The following is a 20205-nucleotide window of genomic DNA, read 5'->3' on the forward strand; positions in this document are numbered from 1 at the left end:
ACTGAAAAGTAAATATTTAAAAAAAATTCTCTCTCTCTTCTCTCTTTAAAAAAAATGCCTCTGTAGTGGACAACATAACCTATGAATTAAGACCTCAGGGCCTGAATACATTCCAGAAGGGGCTTGGTAACTCACAATTTATATAATTATTTGAAAGTTATCTGTAATTCAATTTCCTCAACAGTAAAATACAGATAGCACCATTTTAAAGATATCAGGCAATTAATGCAAGTTAAAAGATTTTGTATACACACATTGGTGTTATTGTTGTGTTAAGTGAATTGTTCAAAGTCATCTCTCTGGGCTAAGTTTCTTTCTTTTTTCTTTTTTTTGTAAAATGATGAAGCAACTTCTGTTCAAAAATGCTTTCATCCTTTAATTAAATTTAATCCTAACTTAAGTGTGTTCTAATGAGAATGATGCCCTGTCCTGGAACCCATTTATAATGTTCTATTTCTCTAGCTTTGAATAAATATCCCTCCCCATCCTTACTCCTTAGTCATTTGATCTTTGAATGTTACAGGTAAACTTCAGCTCCTTTGCTAATTTCCCCCCCCACACACACACTTTGTATAAGGAATCTTTGTACATGCATTGTTTATAAGCATTCTTTTCTGGCATGGTATTTAAAAATTCAACTTTTATAAGGTTTGGCTGCATGCATGATTTTATCTTCTTTGGTGGTAAAATGCTCCTTGAGGACACAAAATAACTGCTTTGCTTTCTCTGTCTCCACAAAACCCATCAGAAAGTTTAAAATAGGAAAAGCTCAAAGAACAGGTAGTGAAATGCTGAAATGTGTCTTCAAAATGCTACCAGATGTCCATGTTTCCTATTTTCCCTCCAACTAGGGAATAGTGTAATGCAATTTAATAGCAGAATTAAGGAAGACATCTCAAAATAAATGTGTTTTGTAGTGACCTTTATCATTATCAAAGCTGAGTATGTGCAGGTGATTAGATGAATAGGTAATACTGAGACAGTACTTCAGGAAAAACACTCAAGGAGAAACTGAAAAGGAAAGAGTCCACGCCAATCCTGCAGTTCTTAGGATATTTATAAGGCAGTGTGGGATGGAGGATAAATGCAGAAACTGGAAATCCGTGGTCGAGAAAATGAAATCTTTCACTTGGGATGTATTTTACAATTGACAACATGCTTTCTTATATAAAGTAAGTGAATTAAAACTAATAAGGCTATAAATTAAACACTGGAGGTTTGGGACTTGAAACAGAAAGAAAAGATGAAAAGATATGTGCTCTTGGGGGGCTACAATTATACCATACTATAGCTTGGTTGTTAAGACTTGGTAAGACCTGGTCCCCATGGTCACACTATTATAAGGTGGTGTGTGCTGTAATTTTGTGCTATAATTTTGTGTGTGCTGGAAATTGAACTCAAGACCTTGCGTATGTTAGCTAATCAATGCTCTACCACAAAACTATATCCCCAACCTTTGAGGAACCTTCAAGAGATGGGGACTAGATCATTGGGTAGATGCTCTCAAAGGGGACTGTAGGAACCCAGACCCCTCTTCTTCTTCCTCCCTTTTACTTCCAGGGTATGAGGTGAGTGATTTTGCTCCTCCATGCACTCTGACCATGATATGCCACCTCATCATAGGCCCAAGCAATGAAGCCAACAGATGATAGACTTGAACTGCCCAAGTCATGGGAAGATTTTTTTCTCTTTTAAATTTATTATCTCAGGTATTTTTGTTATAGTAACAGAAAGCTAACTAACTCATACAAGAGACCTCAAACTGTCTCTGTACACACATTAACCAAAAAGTTGATATTTTTCAAAGTTACAGTTACAATGCAATTTGCAACTTAATTGCTTCCTGAACATAAAGTGATTTACCACAATCTTTTATCTGGCTCATATTCTTGTTGAATAAAACATTTTGTTTCTTAATTTTATTTTCTGAATAATTTATATCTTACTGCTTTCCAAGAAAGAGTTTAAGATTAACCCCCAACTACTTACACAATAATTAGATAACTTTGAAAAACTGAAAAAAGTTTTCTTCTTTTAGGAAAAAACAATTTGTGTGGGAGAGGTAGAATGAAGTCAAGGACAGTGTGGTTTGCACAGATCTGCTTGCTCTAAGGTTCTCAATCAATGCAGGGCAAAGGTATAAAAAAAGACTTATGGCCTTTAGGGAACATAAGATAGGACAAACCGATAGCTGCACAGAAAAACCACAGAGGACTGCTCATTGAGGGAATTCATTGGGATTTAGGAACATGTCCTCATAGTGAATAAAACAGCAGGGCTCACAAGATTGTTATCCCTCAGGCTGATGATAGCTGACTGCAGAACTCTAGAGTGCAGAACTTCAATGCACAAAGCACTTGACCAGGACCTTGTGTAAAACTGAAAAAATCTAGAAGAGTAGGGCCATCATGAGTCCTTCTGCCCACTGACAGAAACAAGTTTCTCCTTAGAGTTTTAAACAGCAATAGGTCAGAGGTTATACTTCGAGTTACTTCAAATGGGGTGACTAGTTGTAGGTTAAGGGAGACACATGCTGCACCAAGTTAGCTGCACTGAGAAATGACATTCTCTAAGGACAGGCCCAGGTAGGGGAGATTCTCATGTGGAAGGCCCTAAGGGCGGGTCTGTGCTGTTCCTCAAAAAGCATTTGAGATGCACATGGTCCTATAAAGTAAGCAACCATTACACCTTGAGGATGACATTCATGTGTGACCATGATAATTTTATACTGGAAGTTTTTTTTTTTTTTAATCATTGCTTGGCCAAAAAAAAAAAAAAAGAGGAAGGAGGAAGGGGAGCAAAAATAGAAGAAAATAAAGGACCTCATCAAAGCCTTAGATAAATTACATTATAATAAATTCCCAGTGAATACTATATTATCAAAGGATAGAAGGCTCAAAGACGAAAAACTTTGAAAACTTTAAGTTGTCAGACAGCCCTCTCCCATAGAAGTAAATATATGTAAAATAAATTAAAAGGATATATGCAAGCTGACTAGTCTTATAGGTTAAGAATAGTTAAGGATCAATCAACATTGGTTGATTATTTATAGAAAATTACACTGACTTTTTCACCTGTGTTCCATACCATGACTCCCCTTCAACTAATCACTAATTGAGGTCTCACAGATAAATTAATTTCTCAGTCAAGTTCTAGAAAGTAAATTAAGAGAGCTTCATCTTCCCTGGAGCATGGCCAATACCAACTTTCCAGGGCGCTGTGGATAACCTCACAGAAATTTCTATCATTCTTCTCACACATTTCAACCACTGGTTTAAATTCCAGAGAGTCATTCTATGTGAAAGAAACTGGTAAGCCACATTTTGTGGGCTTGAGTCTCCAAAACACCCATGAAGCACAATGCACAACAGTAATAAACTTCAAGCAGGAAGAACTCATTGGCTTTCTGAGACCAGGGACCTTGACTGTCTTGTGACCTTTGTAGCTCTAGCACCGAGCATGGTGCCTGGCACACAGCAAGCATTTATAAATATCTATTGAAAGTATAAATAGAAGAAGTGAACATCTGAGGGCCCAGTATGTGTCAATCACCTTGCTAGCTACTTACAACATTTCATTCTTACAGTTACCCTATTGACAAGATGTCCACATTGAGCATATCTAATCCAAAAATTCAAAATTCTCCAAAATCCAAAATGGTGCAAACATCATACCAAAAATGGAAAATTTCAAACTTGACCTCATGTGATGGGTTGCATTCAAAATGTAGGTGCCCTAAAAATATTATATAACATTGCCTTCAGACTATGCATACAAGGTGTATATGAAACATAAATGAATTTTGTGTTCAGCCTTGAGTCCTACTTCCAAGATATCTCTTTGTGAATATGCAGATATTCCAAAATCCTAAAAAAGTTTGAAATCTAAAACACTCCCAGTTTCCAGAATTTCAAATAAAAGATGCTCAATCTATATTTTTCTCATTTCCTAGAGAATTAATATGTTAGGGAGCTAAGTGACTTGCCCAGAGTAATGTGCAACCAGGATTTAAACCTTGGTTGGTTAGTCCAACTCCAAATCCCTAGTCACCACTACAGTTTTTCTAAACTCTACTCTAGAGGAATGGAGGCCAACAGATGTTCAGAGATAATCCCTGGTAGGGGGTTGGCATGAGAAGAGCACAGGTGGAAAGTGGTACCCCACAAGGTACGATTAGGAATCAATGTACATTATATTCTTTTTCAATCAGAGGATCGGAAAAGAATTAAAGTAGAACAACACTTAAAACCTGATAACTTGCATCTCTAACTAATCCTACCTTCAACCCATTATAGAACACAGACCATCCATCTCCATCTTCAGAAGGTTGGGCCACCCAGGGAAGTGTGGGAAGGGCCACACAATGCCCTTCTGCTTCCTGAGGCTACCTCACCAGGGTGCCATCAGGAGACACCACCAATGGCATGATGTGCTGCTTAGAAAAGTTCAGTCTTTTCTGGATTCCTTATTCAGTAAAGTGAAGGTCTCAGGCAAAAGAATATCTAAGGTCATTTCTAACTTTAATTTAAAATCAAAAGCTACCCTGTTGTTCAATTGCTTCATACCAGTTACTGAAATGAATTTTTTAGATGTGAGAGTTATTGATTTACAAATTAACAATGTTCTAAATATTTGTACATAGCTATGTTACAAATTAGGAATGCTTTCAAACCAGTTGTTTGAAACTCAGAAATTGTTTTTTTCCCAGAAACAATGGCAGACATGACTTCCAGATCAATCTAGGATTAAGTCAACCAATAATCCAGGTGAAACACTACACATATACAATGTAAAATAGGAGAAAATTACACTCTTCAATATCAACAGTTGCATAAAAGTGAGAAGCGAAAAAGTAGCATTTACCTGAAATAATGACATTGCAGAAAATGCTATTTTAATTTTATGAGGAAGTATTTGGTGAAGTTTCTGAGGGAGTCAGAAAGTAGGAATTTTCAAAAGTGTAGGTGATATACTAGATTAAGGGGCCCACTTTCACTTTAAAGTGGAAGTCTCCCGGGCTGGGGTTGTGGCTCAGTGATAGAGTGCTTGCCTCACATGCGTGAAGGCACTGGGTTTGATTCTCAGCACCACATAAAAATAAATAAAATAAAGATATTGTGTCCATCTATAACTAATATATATATATATGGAAGTCTCTCATTTTCCTTTATACAAAAATATCATTATCCTTATACTTAGTACTCATCACCATGAACTGTGAGCAGAGAAATGAGGGAAAAGAAAAAAAAATGTAGGAGACCACGATGGAGAATGAGGTCCTGGGGGAGGAAGAGAAAGAAAAAAGTAATGAGATGCTGTGGCAAATTGTTCTCTAAGCAAGATCATGACAGACAACTTAATTAGGAGAGAGGGGAAGTGGGGATGGAAAGAATTGAGGGAAGAAGATAAGAGACAGTGTGTGCAACTGGGTGTGAGCTATCCACAAACTGGTTTTAAAATTGGAGAAATACTTGCACTATGAGATAACCTGGAATACTCCACACTAGATACTTCTCCCTGTAATTTCAGATCTGCATTATTTTGTCAATAATAGAGCTCAGTCAAGCATTTACCACATAGTTAACCTCACAGTAGATTCTTCTGCTAAACAATATAAACAACTGAAGAAAATGAATGCCACATAGTTACTGCTTTTCAGGACTCTGTTTACATTTTTATTTCTCTGCTCCTGCCCTGCCCCACCTCTGTTGGAAACTTCAGACCAGGTGGCTTTGAGAAACAGCATGTTTTACTGAGTAAGAACTCAAGTTGGAACCCAAGCTCAGAAGTTATGTCCTGGTGAGCTACTGATATCATCTTAGCTTTCTGCTGAACTAGGAGCAATGAAAACTCTGTCTATCTCACGGAACTGGGTGAGAATTAACTGAGTTAATATGTCAGGAAAAATGAAAAAAGAATATAGATGTAAATGGTGAGGGAAGGAAAATGGCTAGAGGTAGGTACTATGTACAATTTTATATCAGCAATGTATAGCTTTTAAAATGCTCAAAGAAACCAAGGGGCTGTATGCAGAATATCAGAATATCAGGGGAGGTTTATTCTTTTTTTTTTTGAAAGAGAGAGGTAGATAGAGAGAGAGAGAGGTAGAGAGGTAGAGAGAGAGAGAGAGAGAGAGAGAGAGAGAGAGAGAGAGAGAGAGAGAGAGAGAATTTTAATATTTATTTTTTAGTTATCGGCGGGCACAACATCTTTGTTTGTATGTGGTGCTGAGGATCGAACCCGGACCGCACGCATGCCAGGCGAGCGCGCTACCGCTTGAGCCACATCCCCAGCCCGGGAGGTTTATTCTTTGTGAACGCTTTTATATCTTTATTTCTTCCCATGTTCATGTATTATTGCCATTCAGTAAATTTAAAAGTATTCATTAAATTTACTAATTTTGTATCAAGCTGGGAATTAAATTGGTAGCTACTAATCTATCCATCCTGCCTTTATTTATAAACACTTAGTACAAAACCCACTTACTGGACTGGGGACATAGCTCAGCGGTAGAGCATTTGCCAATCATGTCTGGGGCCCCGAGTTCAATCCCTAGCTCCACAAAACAAAAGAAAACAAAACAAAAATCCCACTTTCAAAATCATCTAATCCCAATTTAATGAAGTGGAAGGATGGCAAACACAGATAGCTGCATGTCTTCTTCCCAAACACCTCCAGTCTAAAAATCAAGTCTGCCAGTGCTGACTTCCTCCAACTTAAATAAGGGAACTTCTCACATTGATTTGTGTTGGTCCCATAGGGTGTTTATACTTGGTCTCATAGGGTGTTTATACTTTATAGCATTACAAATAAGAAATCAATTAGTTAAGAAAGAAGATAAAATAATGCTTGAGTTAGCAAACTAATTAGCTCAATAATTATGAACCTACCAAATTATGCTGTGTCCATACATGAATTTTGCATATTTTATAATTATAATGCACTAATTAAAATAATAATAATTGAAGGGAGATTAGCAGAGTGAGCAAGTGGCAAGGATGGAGGGGCGAGAAAGGATACTGGGGAATCCGATTAATCAAATGTTGTCATGTGCATGTAGAGATATGACACAATGAACCCACTATTATATAAAGTTATAGCACACCAATAAAAATATGATTTCTTATTTTGGTCATTTATATATAAATCATGTTATCTAACGTAAGAAAGGCTGATATCTTGGAATCCAACGTATTAAAAGTGACTGTATAAGGCATTCTGACATCTCGCCACCTAATCAAAAAACTAAGCAGGCTAGTAATGAGTCACAAAATGGATAAATGCTAAAAGACTGAATTTTTCACTTCTTAGAAACAAAATGCACAGGTAATAAAACTGATGTTTATTATAATTCTGGCAGTATTTTTTTAAAAGGTAGACTTTATTTCTATGGCTTTTATAATCCCATTAAGTTTAACACTACATATCCTCTGGGGAAAAGGAAAGAAAGGAGGAAAGAAAACAAATGCCATCAAGACAGACAAATCCAAGAACCCAAAATAAACATCTGTTTTGTTTTCTCACATCTTAATAGCCTGGCTATTTTAGATACAAATATTTGTTTTGCTGACAAATGTTTCCAAAAAAGTTAGTTGAAATTGTTTCATTGAAATGGTTTATTTTTGAGCTGAACAAATTACAAACTTCTCCAAAATCCACAGGCATCTGTGAAAATGAGCAAGTATGGCCTACAGATTTCCCAAACCATTCACTCAGCAACAGACAGGCATCAGGATGCATGCTATTGCAAACCTCTGACCATTCCACAGTGAACATTCGCAGGCATGTGAGGTACTGTAGACAAGACCCAAATTTCTTGCATTTATAAGGGAAGATGTCTGGCAGTTTAGTTTTTCATCCTGTCACACTGAGTTCCTGTGAGAGCTCAGAGTTCTGCAGCTTTGCACAAGAACATTCCTGTTTTTCAAGCACTTTGCTCTACTTTCTTGTGCCTTGGCAGGGATCAAAGAAGCTGAGGGAACAAATGGTTTCCCATGCATATTGAATTCCCTCTTACACTGATTTTCCTCTGTCACTTGAAATTCAATATTGGCAAGATTCCTGTACATCACCTTAACGACTAAAATTGTCTGCATGCGGTCAAGCAGTGTGAAGGTAGATGTCAACATCAAGATTTTGGTAGGAAATTCAAATTAACAAATTCTTTGAAAAATGGACTTTTCTACAGTGTTCATACTAAAAACTCATTCCTGAAAAATAAGTAATTGGCTTTTATTTTGCATTATCCTAAAATGTTTTATTCACCATTCACTCTTTTTCTTTCTCCAACTGCTTTGGTAATGTTTTAAAAGTACAATGTTATAAAAGTTCTTTTATAAGAGTTCAGCCTCAAAATTTTAAACTTACTACCTACTGTTTACTGAACACTAAAGAACAATATGCTTCTTTTTCTCACCTGTAAAATGGGCACAAATAATACCTATCTCACAGGTGTGTTATACGATTGCATGTGATAATGAATACAAATTTCTGTCAGATGACTGTATTTGATTATATTTTACTATGTATTTTTATTATCATAGCTGCCATAATTATTATGAAATGTTCTAAGAGATTCTGGACAAGATATATTTTAAAGCCAAATTATTTAAATACACACAGTAAATGGATTACAAAAGACTGTTCATATTTTGTATATTTATGTATGAGTCATATGACAAAGAAAAATATTTTTAAAAGAATAGCTTAAGGGCTCTTTTGAGAGAAAACAATTTATTTGAAAAATCCTTCATGATGATACTCTCATGTTGTTAAATTTTTTATCACTCTTTTGAAAATATGCACTCAGTTATGTTGGTAATAATATACCTGAAGCTTTAAAGAGTTCGGTAAGGTATTACAATCTATTCTTGAAGGACTAAAAGATGAACTATTAGTTATCAGCACAAAGGGAACAAAACCTAAAATTTCTTTTTTCTTCCACCTCCTTGAACACTAAAGAAAAGCACGGACTTAGTAAAGAATTTTTCTTAAAAATAAAATATAATTGAGTGAAATACAATTTAAAATGGAGAGGGTAGATGTGAATTGTGATACTGCCTTATATAGTCTTAGACTGAGCAAGGAAAACAAAGTATTGATTCTGATAAAAATTTTCTTTTATAGGTAGTGGAATTTTAATTAGCCATAGAACAACCTTCTCGGAAACTAAACACAGTCTCTAATAATGTTAATAATGAAAAGTCATTTAATTGTAAAGATGTAAATAAGAGGATGATTTTAGTGATAGATGCTCTATATCACCAAGTTCAAAGATTTTTTTTCCTTCTTGTAATACTTAACCTTCCAATGGTAATTCAAATAAAAATAAAAATATTTTGAAATAAATGAAAATGAAAAAGATGTTGTATCCCACTTTGTGGGATACAATCTACCAAAACTTACACAAGAAAACATAGATAATCTGGATAGACCTATATATATTTTAAAAATGGAATGAATAATTAATAACTTTTCCCAAAAGAATATGGTAGACTTGGTTAAGTTAAGTGGTAAGTTCTATGAAATATTTAATAAAAATATTTTGAGAATACTGTTCCAGAAAACAGAAGCAGAAGAAGTTTTTCCAAATTCAGTCAATGAGGCAAAAATTAACCTAGTAATAAACCAGACAAGGACATTATAGGATATAAAACTGTAGACAACTATCTCTCATAAATACAGATGCAAAAATCCTCAACAAAATAGTAGAAAATGGTAGTAAGAATAAATAAAAGGAATTATAATTTGGAAAGAGTTGTATGACATGACCAAGTTATGTGAATTCATCCCAGACATGCAAGATAGGTTCAACACTTGAAAACCCATCACTTCAATAGGCTAAAAATGGAATACAGGGGAACTTCCTCAAGTTGCTAAAGGACATCTAAAGAAAACTATAGCTAACATCCTGCTTAATAGTGAGAAACTATGTTTTTTTAAGATCAGGATCAAGGCAAGATGTCCTTTCTACTGCTCAACTTTCACATTATATTGGAAGGCCTAGCAAATGCAATATGATAAGAAAAAAACAAAATACATACAGACTAAGGGGGAAAACTCTTTTTTCACAGATGATAATTGTCTATGTATAAAATATTAAAGAAATGACCAAAAACTATACTGAAACTAGTAAGTAATCATAGCAATGTAGTCATTCCTCTTGCCATATTCCCACCCATCTCTCTAAGATTATGTCACAGACAAATCTTTTGATGTAAGATCATTTAAATCTGACTTGTAGCAATGAAGCGGCTCTACCTGTGGGAATATGGCAAGAGGAAAAGAACTCTGACTTTTTTTGAGAATAAGAGCTTATCTCATAATTCATAAAAGGAATGACTACATTTTTAAAAAGTTAAGACAAGGAGATGAGAAGGATGAGAGAAAATATAAGAAACATAGGTAAAGAACAATTTAGGAAATGCCATTAAGAGTTATTTAAAAAAAAGTATATGCCATTAAGAGTTATTTTAAAAAAAAAAACATCACCAATGGAGGGGACACATCAAGGATTCAATATAGAGAAATTTCCTGAACTGAAGCGGCTCTCATTTGAAAGGGCCCATTAAAGGTTATCAGAACTATGAACATTGCCCACACTCAGACATACAGTTATCAAGTTCACGTACACCCCGAGGGGAAAGAGGTCTCTGGCTTCCACAATCATTCCTTTGATACTATGTGACTTTTTAAGCATCAGTCATGTATTATTTGATGAAAAACATTAAATATTTAATCATGATAAACATTAAATTCTAGGAAATGTCATTTACTTTCATATTCTATACGTGGATTCAACAAATTGTACTTATTTATAATTTAGTTAAATATTTCAAATTGTAAAAAGCTATACGCATATATACATATGATCTTGAAGGCTACGATTGTATTGACAAATGGATAAAATCTCTATTTCATGTGCTTTTGAAGTTTACATACTTTATATTTAAAATTTTCAAAAGAAATAAGAATAAAGTTAAACCCATGATTATGCTGTTTAACTTTGTCTTTAGTCTTTGCCAAAACTGTACCACCACTGCACAAATATCTGAATGTAGAAAAATACATTGAAGGCATGGAAAATATGGCCTGCAGGAAATGCACATAATTACCTGCCGTGGGATCAGTGACAGCTTGACTTGTGATGCCAGATGGAGGTTCCTGAAGCTGGTAAGTGGCATTGGTGGATGGTGTCGTCGGGCTGGTGTTGCTGCTTGTCATGTAATGGGCTGGATATGGTGAGCTGTTGTAATACTGTGCATACTGACCCTGGCCAAAACTGGGGTAAGATGGATAGTCCTACCAAATCAAGACAAGAATAATCTGTCAGAATTCTTATATTCAAAAGTACAATTATAAATGTTTCTCTGTGTCTTTTCTGAATTCATATGCATTCACTGAAGAGCTCAGACTTGCAAATTTTATGTAAGATTATAGACATTCTTCATATAATCTTCTAGGATGCAGTACTTGTAAAATTAAAACAATGGGAAAACCAAATAACTCACCAAAAGAGATGCTAAAGAGATTTTTTTAAAGGGGGGGGGCAGGAAAAACAACTATTAAAAAGCTTGGAAACGTTCTTATAGTTTAATATAAACAGATCGTTCTTTATATAATAAAATCATGTTGTATTTAAAAATATTTCAGAAGTTAAATCGGCTTTTTAAGTTACCTGCTGTGAACTGTTAAATCCAGAGGAATTTGTGAGGGAATTATTTCCTGTATATAATCCTGATGATGTTGTGAAACTGCTACCTAAAACAAAATGAAAAGAAATATAGCTTACTAAACTATATAGAAAAATGTGACTACTGAAAAATATCATTTAGGTAAGGCCGAGTTGGGATTTATTTGATTCAACACTAGAATCCATTGCTATGAATACAATTTTATTTTCTTATAAGGGTTGAAGACTATGGTCACCATATAACAAAGAATTAAAAAGTGAAGAAGTTTCAATTTCTGAGTTCATGAGTAACTCACATAAACTAAGGACAAAATTATATATATATATATATATATATATATGTGTACAAAAATATTAGACACTGAATTTTCCTTTTTTATTTGTAAAATATAGCAAGATTTTTTAGATCTTTACATTAAATAGGCATAATGTAAAATGAAGGGATCTAATTAGGTGTTCTTGAAGCTTCTTGCTATCTCAAAAACTCTAATGCTACTTTCAAAAACTTAAAATGTTTTCAGATGTCATTATTCAGATGTCTATTATAATGGCCCACAGAGAAAGCTATTTCATTATTATATTTCACAGAAGAGTGAACGACAGCACATGAAGAATTTGGTACAATGAAGATCAAAGAGGAACACACTCAGTGTTTTATCCATTACATGCACCATGAAGGTAGCATTCTATGTGTTGAATGTCCAAATTGTTCAACAATGAACAGCAGACACTATGTAAGACACAACCTAAGAGCAAATCTTAGTCTCCTTTTCACATTATTCACTATCAAACCGCTAATTTGTACAGAACAAAAATATGCTATTTTTGATGATGCTTTGGGCAAAGATTTTTTCGAAGATCAGGAATTGGCAATTGTACGAAAAGGGTATTAATAAACGCAAAATGGGAATTTAAATAGGCAAAATTTTTCTGTTTGGCTACTTAATGACTAAGAAATTTTGTGTACCATTTAATTCAGCAATTTTACTGCCAGGAATTTACTCTGAGAGAAAAAAGAGATTTTGGATTTATTCAAAGAGATAGTTGGCAAAGATGTTCTTCAGTGTTGCTTTCAAAAAAACACAGAAAATGTTCTTAATAATGCCATTCAGAAAACAGAATAGTATCAAGCTGTTGATGTTTAATAACATGGTGAAATTTTCTTTATTCTTTCGTGAAAGAAAAAACTAAAATGACAAAAAGTATTTTTGGGTGATTTGTTTTAAAATCCTTCTTAGAGTATAAAATTCTTTAAAGAACATTAAAATCTTGCATTATATCTGAATGAGATCACTAAGCCACTGTACACGTCTAAAAATTCTATTCAGAACCTGTGCTGCTTTCTGCACTCAGAAATAAAAGTCATTTTAAAACAATAAACTAAAGCTTTATTGAAAATTAGTGGGACAGGCAATATATGTGCAGGCAGATCAAGGAGGAAGTCTTTGATATACACTTGTTATTTACTGGTGGCTTTAAGTATAAAACATTGTAGTTGGTATATTCCAATTATTTACTGGCTGCTAAACATTTATGTACTGGCTCAAGAGTCAGAAAACACAGATTGAAGTTTTGGTTTCATCACTTGTGAGCTGTTTGGACTTTGGACAAGTCAGCTAATCACTCTAATCCTTATCTGTAAACAATGGTTAGTAAACATCAAATAAGATGTTTTAGAAAACATAATGAACACACTATCACACAGATATTAGGCATTGTTATTAGGTGTTCCAGTGAATATTTCTCAAATTCTCCACTGTATTCATGTATTTTCCCCCTTTTTATTTTCTCAAATTAGACAGATATGACTTAATCTCTTTGCATATCTAAAATTATTTTCCTATTTACTTATTAAAGCATCTCTGAACTTTGAAAGACTGATCCAAGAAAGTTATTTTTATTAACTAGGGAAAATATTTCTTAAGGTAGTTTCAAATTTGATTATCACATAGACTCACATTTGAGGCTTTTTTCATTGTTAAAGTTCCCAGAACAACTATCTCAGACAAGAGAGAGTTCTCACATTGCTAATAATCCAACACAAACTGCAGATCCTCAATAGACAGGTTTCCATAGTAAGCTCATTTACACGAGACAATCACATACTTATCAAAAGTATATTAAATATCAGGCCCATCCATAGTGATGATTTCATGGGAATAAAAATGTGACTATGACACGAACTGGGACCTCACAGGACTTATCAGGATGAAATGAGTTTTATTTTGCTTTTTTAAACATTACACTTCATGGGCATATGACTCCTTAAGTATTTGTATATCAGAGAATAATTTGTTAATAATGACATCATATAAAGCAAATTTATAAATAAGGAGAATTTATGACTTCCTTGTGAAATAAAATTGAAATATCTTTAGGATATGTGTAGGCTTTTTAACTTTAGCTATTATATGTACTCGATAGGAAAAATTTCTTTAGGTTATGACCTGTTACTTTCATTTAAACTACACATTTTTAGGTTAGGACTTGCTACTTTCATTTAAATGACACATTTTTGAGCAATAAATACTGACCTCAATAATCCCCATTCACCAAGAAAATGAATAAGATGTAGAAAATATGTTTTAAAAATGGATGTTTTCATTCCATAAGTTATTCCTTGGAACAAAGTAGAAAAGACTGTGGAAGCTCTATTGGCACATACGGACCACTAGAGTATGACCAAGTAAATCACAGTTCAGTACTCCAAATGGTACCCAAGTGACTTTCCAGACTAATGCTACTTCTAAGACTGTACATTAGCTGGAATTCAACATAAGTTATATTCATTTACTGGCTGAGTTCAGGCCGAGATTCCATTCCATTTAGTGTGCTGAAGCAGGAGTTTAATGGCACCCCAGTGGCCTCAGGGGCTTAATGCAACTTCCAAAAGGATCTCACTTGCTTTAGAGAGAGGCATACCTACTAGAGAATCAGGTTCAGGCAATTTTAATTTTTCACCACCAGAAACCAAATTTGCAGGGCTACTCCACCTGCCTCTACATAGGACTTAGGCAAACAGAGCCTGCTCACTTAGTCCAGGCTACCAGCATTAGATTTTGGCCACAGCCTCAATTACTGGTTTCCTTTCCATTCTCCAGCCCTCACTAGTTCATCCTCTGCAAAAGTAGCAGAATCTTTCTCTAATGTGCATGACTGATCCTGTCACTCCCCTACTTAAAAAAGTAACCTTTAGTGGCTCCCTGTTTGCCCTCAGGATAAAAGTCAAACTCCTTACCAGGGTTTATTTATTAGGCTTTAGCTGGTCTGGTCCCTATTTATCTTTTGAACTTATTTGATCTCTTTCCAGCAACCCCCACCTCCCCAGATACACATTCCAGCCTAACACCAGTGAACCACCATGCAGTTCTGCTAATGCTACTCCTCAGGGCTTCTACTTCCTCCTGTCAAATCTGGCTAACTTCAATGAAAATTCATATTTCAGCATGGGCAATACATACTACATATGTGTGTGTATATTATATACATATGTATTATGCATATTATGTTATACTATATATGTATATTAAAAGAAAAATAGAAGTTATAAGAATAATAAAACTTAAAAATTTCTGAGTGCTGACATTGAATCCAAATAAAGTATTTTTTACCTGTTATTACTGATTCCTTACAGCCACCCAACACCCAAACATCATGAAGTAGATCTGATCACACTCCATTTCACAGATACAGAAACTGCTCAAGGTTATGAGCAGATGTAGGATTCAATCCGAGGCCATTTGGCTCCAGAGTGGAAGCTCCTAATCGCCACTGTATGTTGCAAGGATTTTTTCCTTATAATTCTTTTTTTTAAGACAACATATTCAAAATATAGCTGACAAATGGCTCCCAAGTCAACAGATGGTACCTGTTGAAAGGCATTTATCCAGGCCTCTCCCTGGTGCCTATGTTTTAGTACCAATTTCAGTAGATGTTCTAGGAACTACTTCAAAAACATGTAACCAGTATGAGATTTCTTTTTGCATACAAAAATGTTATCATAGTCTTCAAGAAGTCAGAGAAGAAGCTTCTTAGAGTCTCTCTGTATGGGGCATTTGTGGATCTCGAGCTGAGATGAAGATATTGTGGAACCAAAGATCCCACTCTGACAGCTGCTCCAATGAAGCCTGCAGCACCAACACTGGGTTGCACTGAAGTTCAGAATGTCAGAAAGCAAAGGCAAAGTAGCAATGACCATGCTCCCCGGAAGGCTGCAGAGTTTAGGCTTCTAAGCCCACTCCCCACTCTATGCAGCCAGCAAGAAGCACATTTGTGCAGGAGACTGCTGTACACCAGACTTAAATCTGGATGCTACAGGGGAAACAGGACAAGACAGAACATTCTTCCACTAGCATCCATTCCCTGAGAGACTCTGTGGAACTTAGAAGAGTCTTCACTTTTAACCTCAGGTCAGAAAATCAGGCTAAATGTTCAGAATTCCTTTATCAAAATAATATAGAAGTTATTTTCCTTCTTAGACACAAATGACTATGTGAAATATCACCTCCAGATAAATAAAATGCAGCATGAATATCCTGTGATAAAATATTTCATATTTTTATGTCACATGAAATCATGAAAATTCCCCAAGGTAGAAAGAATTCCCACTCAGAACCCATTATATCTCCATCAAGGAGCTTGGCAGACATTGGATCAAGAGACACCTCTAGTTATTCTTGGTAGAGTCTCAAATTAACTTATGCTTCAAGCAGGGAAAGAGAAGGGGTACCTTCTTACCTAGTAGTTAAAACAAAAATCTGGGCTGGGGATGTAACTCGTTGGTAGAGCACTTGCCTAGCATGTGTGAGGCCCTGGGTTTAATTCCCAGTACCATAAACAAACAAATAAATAAATAAACAAATAAAATCTTATATACTAATTTACTATTTTGAACAATCACAGCCATACTTTTGGGAGAACATGGAAAGGATACACTTATTTCTAAAAATATATTTTTTAAAATCTTTCTTTTCAGAACATCTGAAAGACATGTTTTTTTTCCATCCACTGGCCTCTTTTTAAAGTAGACAATTTTTATACTATAAGTGGTTACATGTTTCTTTTGCAAGGGAGGGTACCAGGGATTGAACTCAGAGGCACTCGACTACTCAGCCACATCCCCAGCCCTATTCTGTATTTTATTTGGAGACAGGGTCTCACTGAGTTGCTTAGCACCATTGTTGAGGCTGGCTTTGAATTTATGATCCTCCTGTCTCAGACTCCTAAACTGCTGGGATTACAGGAAGGCACCACGGTGCCTGGCTAGGTTATATGTTTCTAATCACAAAACACACTTTCTAGGTTCTTTCCATCAACAGCAACAACTGGCCTACTACAGGGACAAGGACAACTCTAGAAGGTGTTGGAGACCAAAAACAAGTCATTCCTCAGGAAAACTTAAAAATCCCACCAAATCATGAAAACAATACATAGACACATTAGCTTGCATCACCTCCTTGGACACCACATGAAAGGCATGAAGAGCCAGGTTAGATTGGGAAGACAGACAGACTTCACAGAAAAGGGCAAGACGTGCCCTCCTGACACAGGGTGAAGTGCCACAGATGATCAGAGATGGAAAGGTTTACGGCGAAGTGGGGAGGGAGTCTGAGGGTGAGCTATGGAAGATTCTCAACTATTTGTTTAAGAAAAACAGCTCAGGAAAATAAATGATTTTTTTTAATGGAAAAATCCAAAAATCTGAAGATTTGGCATGTTGGTATTAATATCCTGAGATATAGGAAATGTTATGATTCTGATTCTCCTTTTAAAGATGGAGGGAGAGCTATAATAAATTCAAGGATGCATGTGTTAATCTGGGCCTGATGAGGAAAGCTGGGCTTGGGGTGGAGAGCTGGGGATGGTGGTGCGGAGAGAAAGTGCTAACCAGGCTGTTTCCTAAGGCTCCAGGCAAGGCCCACCACATGAACCCAGGACGTGGTCCTCGCTATATTGAAAACTCACCTTGGGTTCATTCCTCTCACTGAATGCTTCTGTCAGTCCCCATTTTCCCATCCTTGGAGATCTAGCTCAAGTCCTCTCTTCCCAATAAGCCTCCCTTGACTATCTGTATTGACTTTACCTTCTGGGAACCCCAGCTCATGAATAATCGACACCATACAATTTGCCTCTTCCTTAGACCAGTGCTACACAAAGTTCTCCTTAGTCTGGTTTTCATTCTAACCCTAAGTCCTTAAATGCATTTGTTGTACTTACTCTGTCTGCCTCACACAGAGATGGATAGACCATGTCTGACTTGTGTCTTTGAAGGGCTTCATCTTGGCTCAAGGAGACAGAATGGTTGCTTTAGAATTCGATCCAGTGTGGTTAAGTGACTGAGAGTTCAATGAGAACACAACTACCCTAAAGGATCAGATGTGGGTACAGGAGACCTTCCTACTGCCCTTTTTTTTTTTTTTTTTTTTTTTTTTTTTTTTTAATGGCGGGTGGTGGTGGTAGTCCATTTGGAAGGCTAACTTTAAGGCTCACAAAATATATCAGGAGAGAAAAAAATCCTCCCTTCCTTACTTGTTCAACAATTAAAAAACAAAGAGGAAAACAGAAAATAAATAATAATTGAGTTTATTTCTCAAATATTATCTTGAAAACACACTTTTTAAAAGAAAACTAATGAGATAGTCAGATCTTTACTTTCATCCCAGAAGTGCAGAAAATGAAAATTTCCTTGCACTCAGTCTCTGGGTTAGAGTGACCATTACCTCTACATTTAGGTTGCTGCTTTCCAATCCACCATGACACATCTCTCTTTCAGACATTCTGAATCAGTAATATTGAAAGGGAATTAGATATTTTGAGAATTAGGACAATAAATTTTGGTTACATAAAAATAAAATCACAGATACACTAGAAACAATGGCACCTATGAAATTTAATAAACCAACAACTCAGGAGGCTGAGGCAGGAGGATTGAGAGTTTAAAGCCAGCCTAAGCAACTCAGAAAGACCCTGACTCTAAGTAAAATATTTTTTTAAAAAGGGGCTGGGGATATGTCTCAGTGGTTTAGTGCCCTTGGATTCAATCAATCTCCGATATCAAAAAGAAAAAAATTAATAAACAAATTTGGAATCAAACTATTTCAATTCTAAAAAGACCTTCATTATAACTCTTTTTTAGGCTAGTGAAGTTAAAAGCAAATTATATCAAGTTACCCAGGGGACAGTATCAGAAGATTTTGCTTTCTTGTCACTGTCAAAAGGGTAGCAGCCTTGTCAACCATAACAAACGAGAAACAGTCTTTGCTAGACAATTCTGTATGAAACACCCAGTTCTGTGGCTGCTAAGCAATTGCAATTTAAAAACAAACCACCCCCGCAATTTTACCAGTACATGTCTACTTTTTCATAGTTAAGAAGAAAATAGCCTGTGTTGATTTTTTAACACAACTTAAGATATGAAATCAATGTTCTGTATGTGACTTAACCTGGAGAACACTACCCAGCTATAACTTAAAAAACAAAACAACAACAACAAATTTTTTTTTTTTTTAAGAGTAGTAACATGTAGGTCAAAGGTCTACTTCACAGAGAACAAGGACTCACATTAAAAGCCAGAATCTCAGTCAACCTAAGAACGCTGGAACCTGCTGGGGCTTGTCTGTAACTTCCCGTGTTTCAGAGCATTTTCTAGCACGTATTTGGCAATCAGGATGCTGTCTGTCCCTCGTGTATTTTCACAGAAGTCCATTTGCTTTCCTTCTCTGGCCTCTTTGCCATGGGCTATGTCCATCATCAGGTGCGATCTATGTGACAGAAGTTAGCACTCATCCCTGGGGAAAAGCCTCAGAGGGCCAGATGGGCTATTGAAAACCAGGGTTTGTCCCCTTCTGTATAAGATGGATCTTAAAGGACCAGCTTTATCAAGTTATTTCAAAGACAACTTTTAACTTGGGTAATAAATGTTGCAGGCCTTTACATTTATCTTTATTGATAATATTTCTGTATATTTTAACTAAAAACTCAAGTAGACAATAAAATTGAAATTGGGCACAAATGAGTGTTAAACCCAGGTTTCAAAAAAGATTTATAGATAATTTTCAACACTTGAAATATATGAGATGCCAAAAGAACTGAAATGGGTTGTTACTTTTTAAAATTAAAAAAAAAGAACTAAAACAATAAATATAAATTGACTGGCAAAACAATTAAGGGTAATATTCGAACACCACTGTAGGCAGCAACAGTTCCTCTTCAGTTCCAAATCTATCATGTCCTTTTATGCCAAAAAGTACAAACCTCAAAAGCTGTCTCATAGCAGATTATAAGAGAATTGACACATATTTTCCTAAAGCTACATCCTTTGAAATCATTCTATTAAAAAAAAATACCATTTCTATAGATAGTAAAAATTTTTTTAATTTAACAGTACATTTTTCTAGGCAATTTGGAGGTTCTAAACAACTAATAAAAATGGTTCCACTGTATATTTGAAAAGCTCCAAGCAGGAGATCAAAGGACAGAAGGGTGACGCTCTCAGATCATTCTCACTACATCAT

At 35.4% G+C, this 20205-nt stretch overlaps 1 protein-coding gene across 15 annotated transcripts in view; it reads right to left on the minus strand.

Moving 5' to 3' along the window:
* Positions 1-20205, minus strand: part of EYA1 (EYA transcriptional coactivator and phosphatase 1) — a 312348-nt gene that overhangs the window by 79837 nt on the left and 212306 nt on the right. For all 15 annotated transcript variants that reach the window (XM_081266699.1, XM_081266694.1, XM_081266706.1 and 12 more), the window contains 2 exons: positions 11678-11760; positions 11115-11301 (listed from right to left, as the gene is read on the minus strand). In XM_081266699.1, coding sequence (XP_081122825.1) covers positions 11115-11301; positions 11678-11760 — 270 coding nt within the window. The remainder of the gene's footprint in view (positions 1-11114; positions 11302-11677; positions 11761-20205) is intronic.

This window comes from Spermophilus citellus (assembly GCF_964194105.1).
Source record: "Spermophilus citellus genome assembly, chromosome: 14".
NCBI lineage: Eukaryota > Metazoa > Chordata > Mammalia > Rodentia > Sciuridae > Spermophilus > Spermophilus citellus.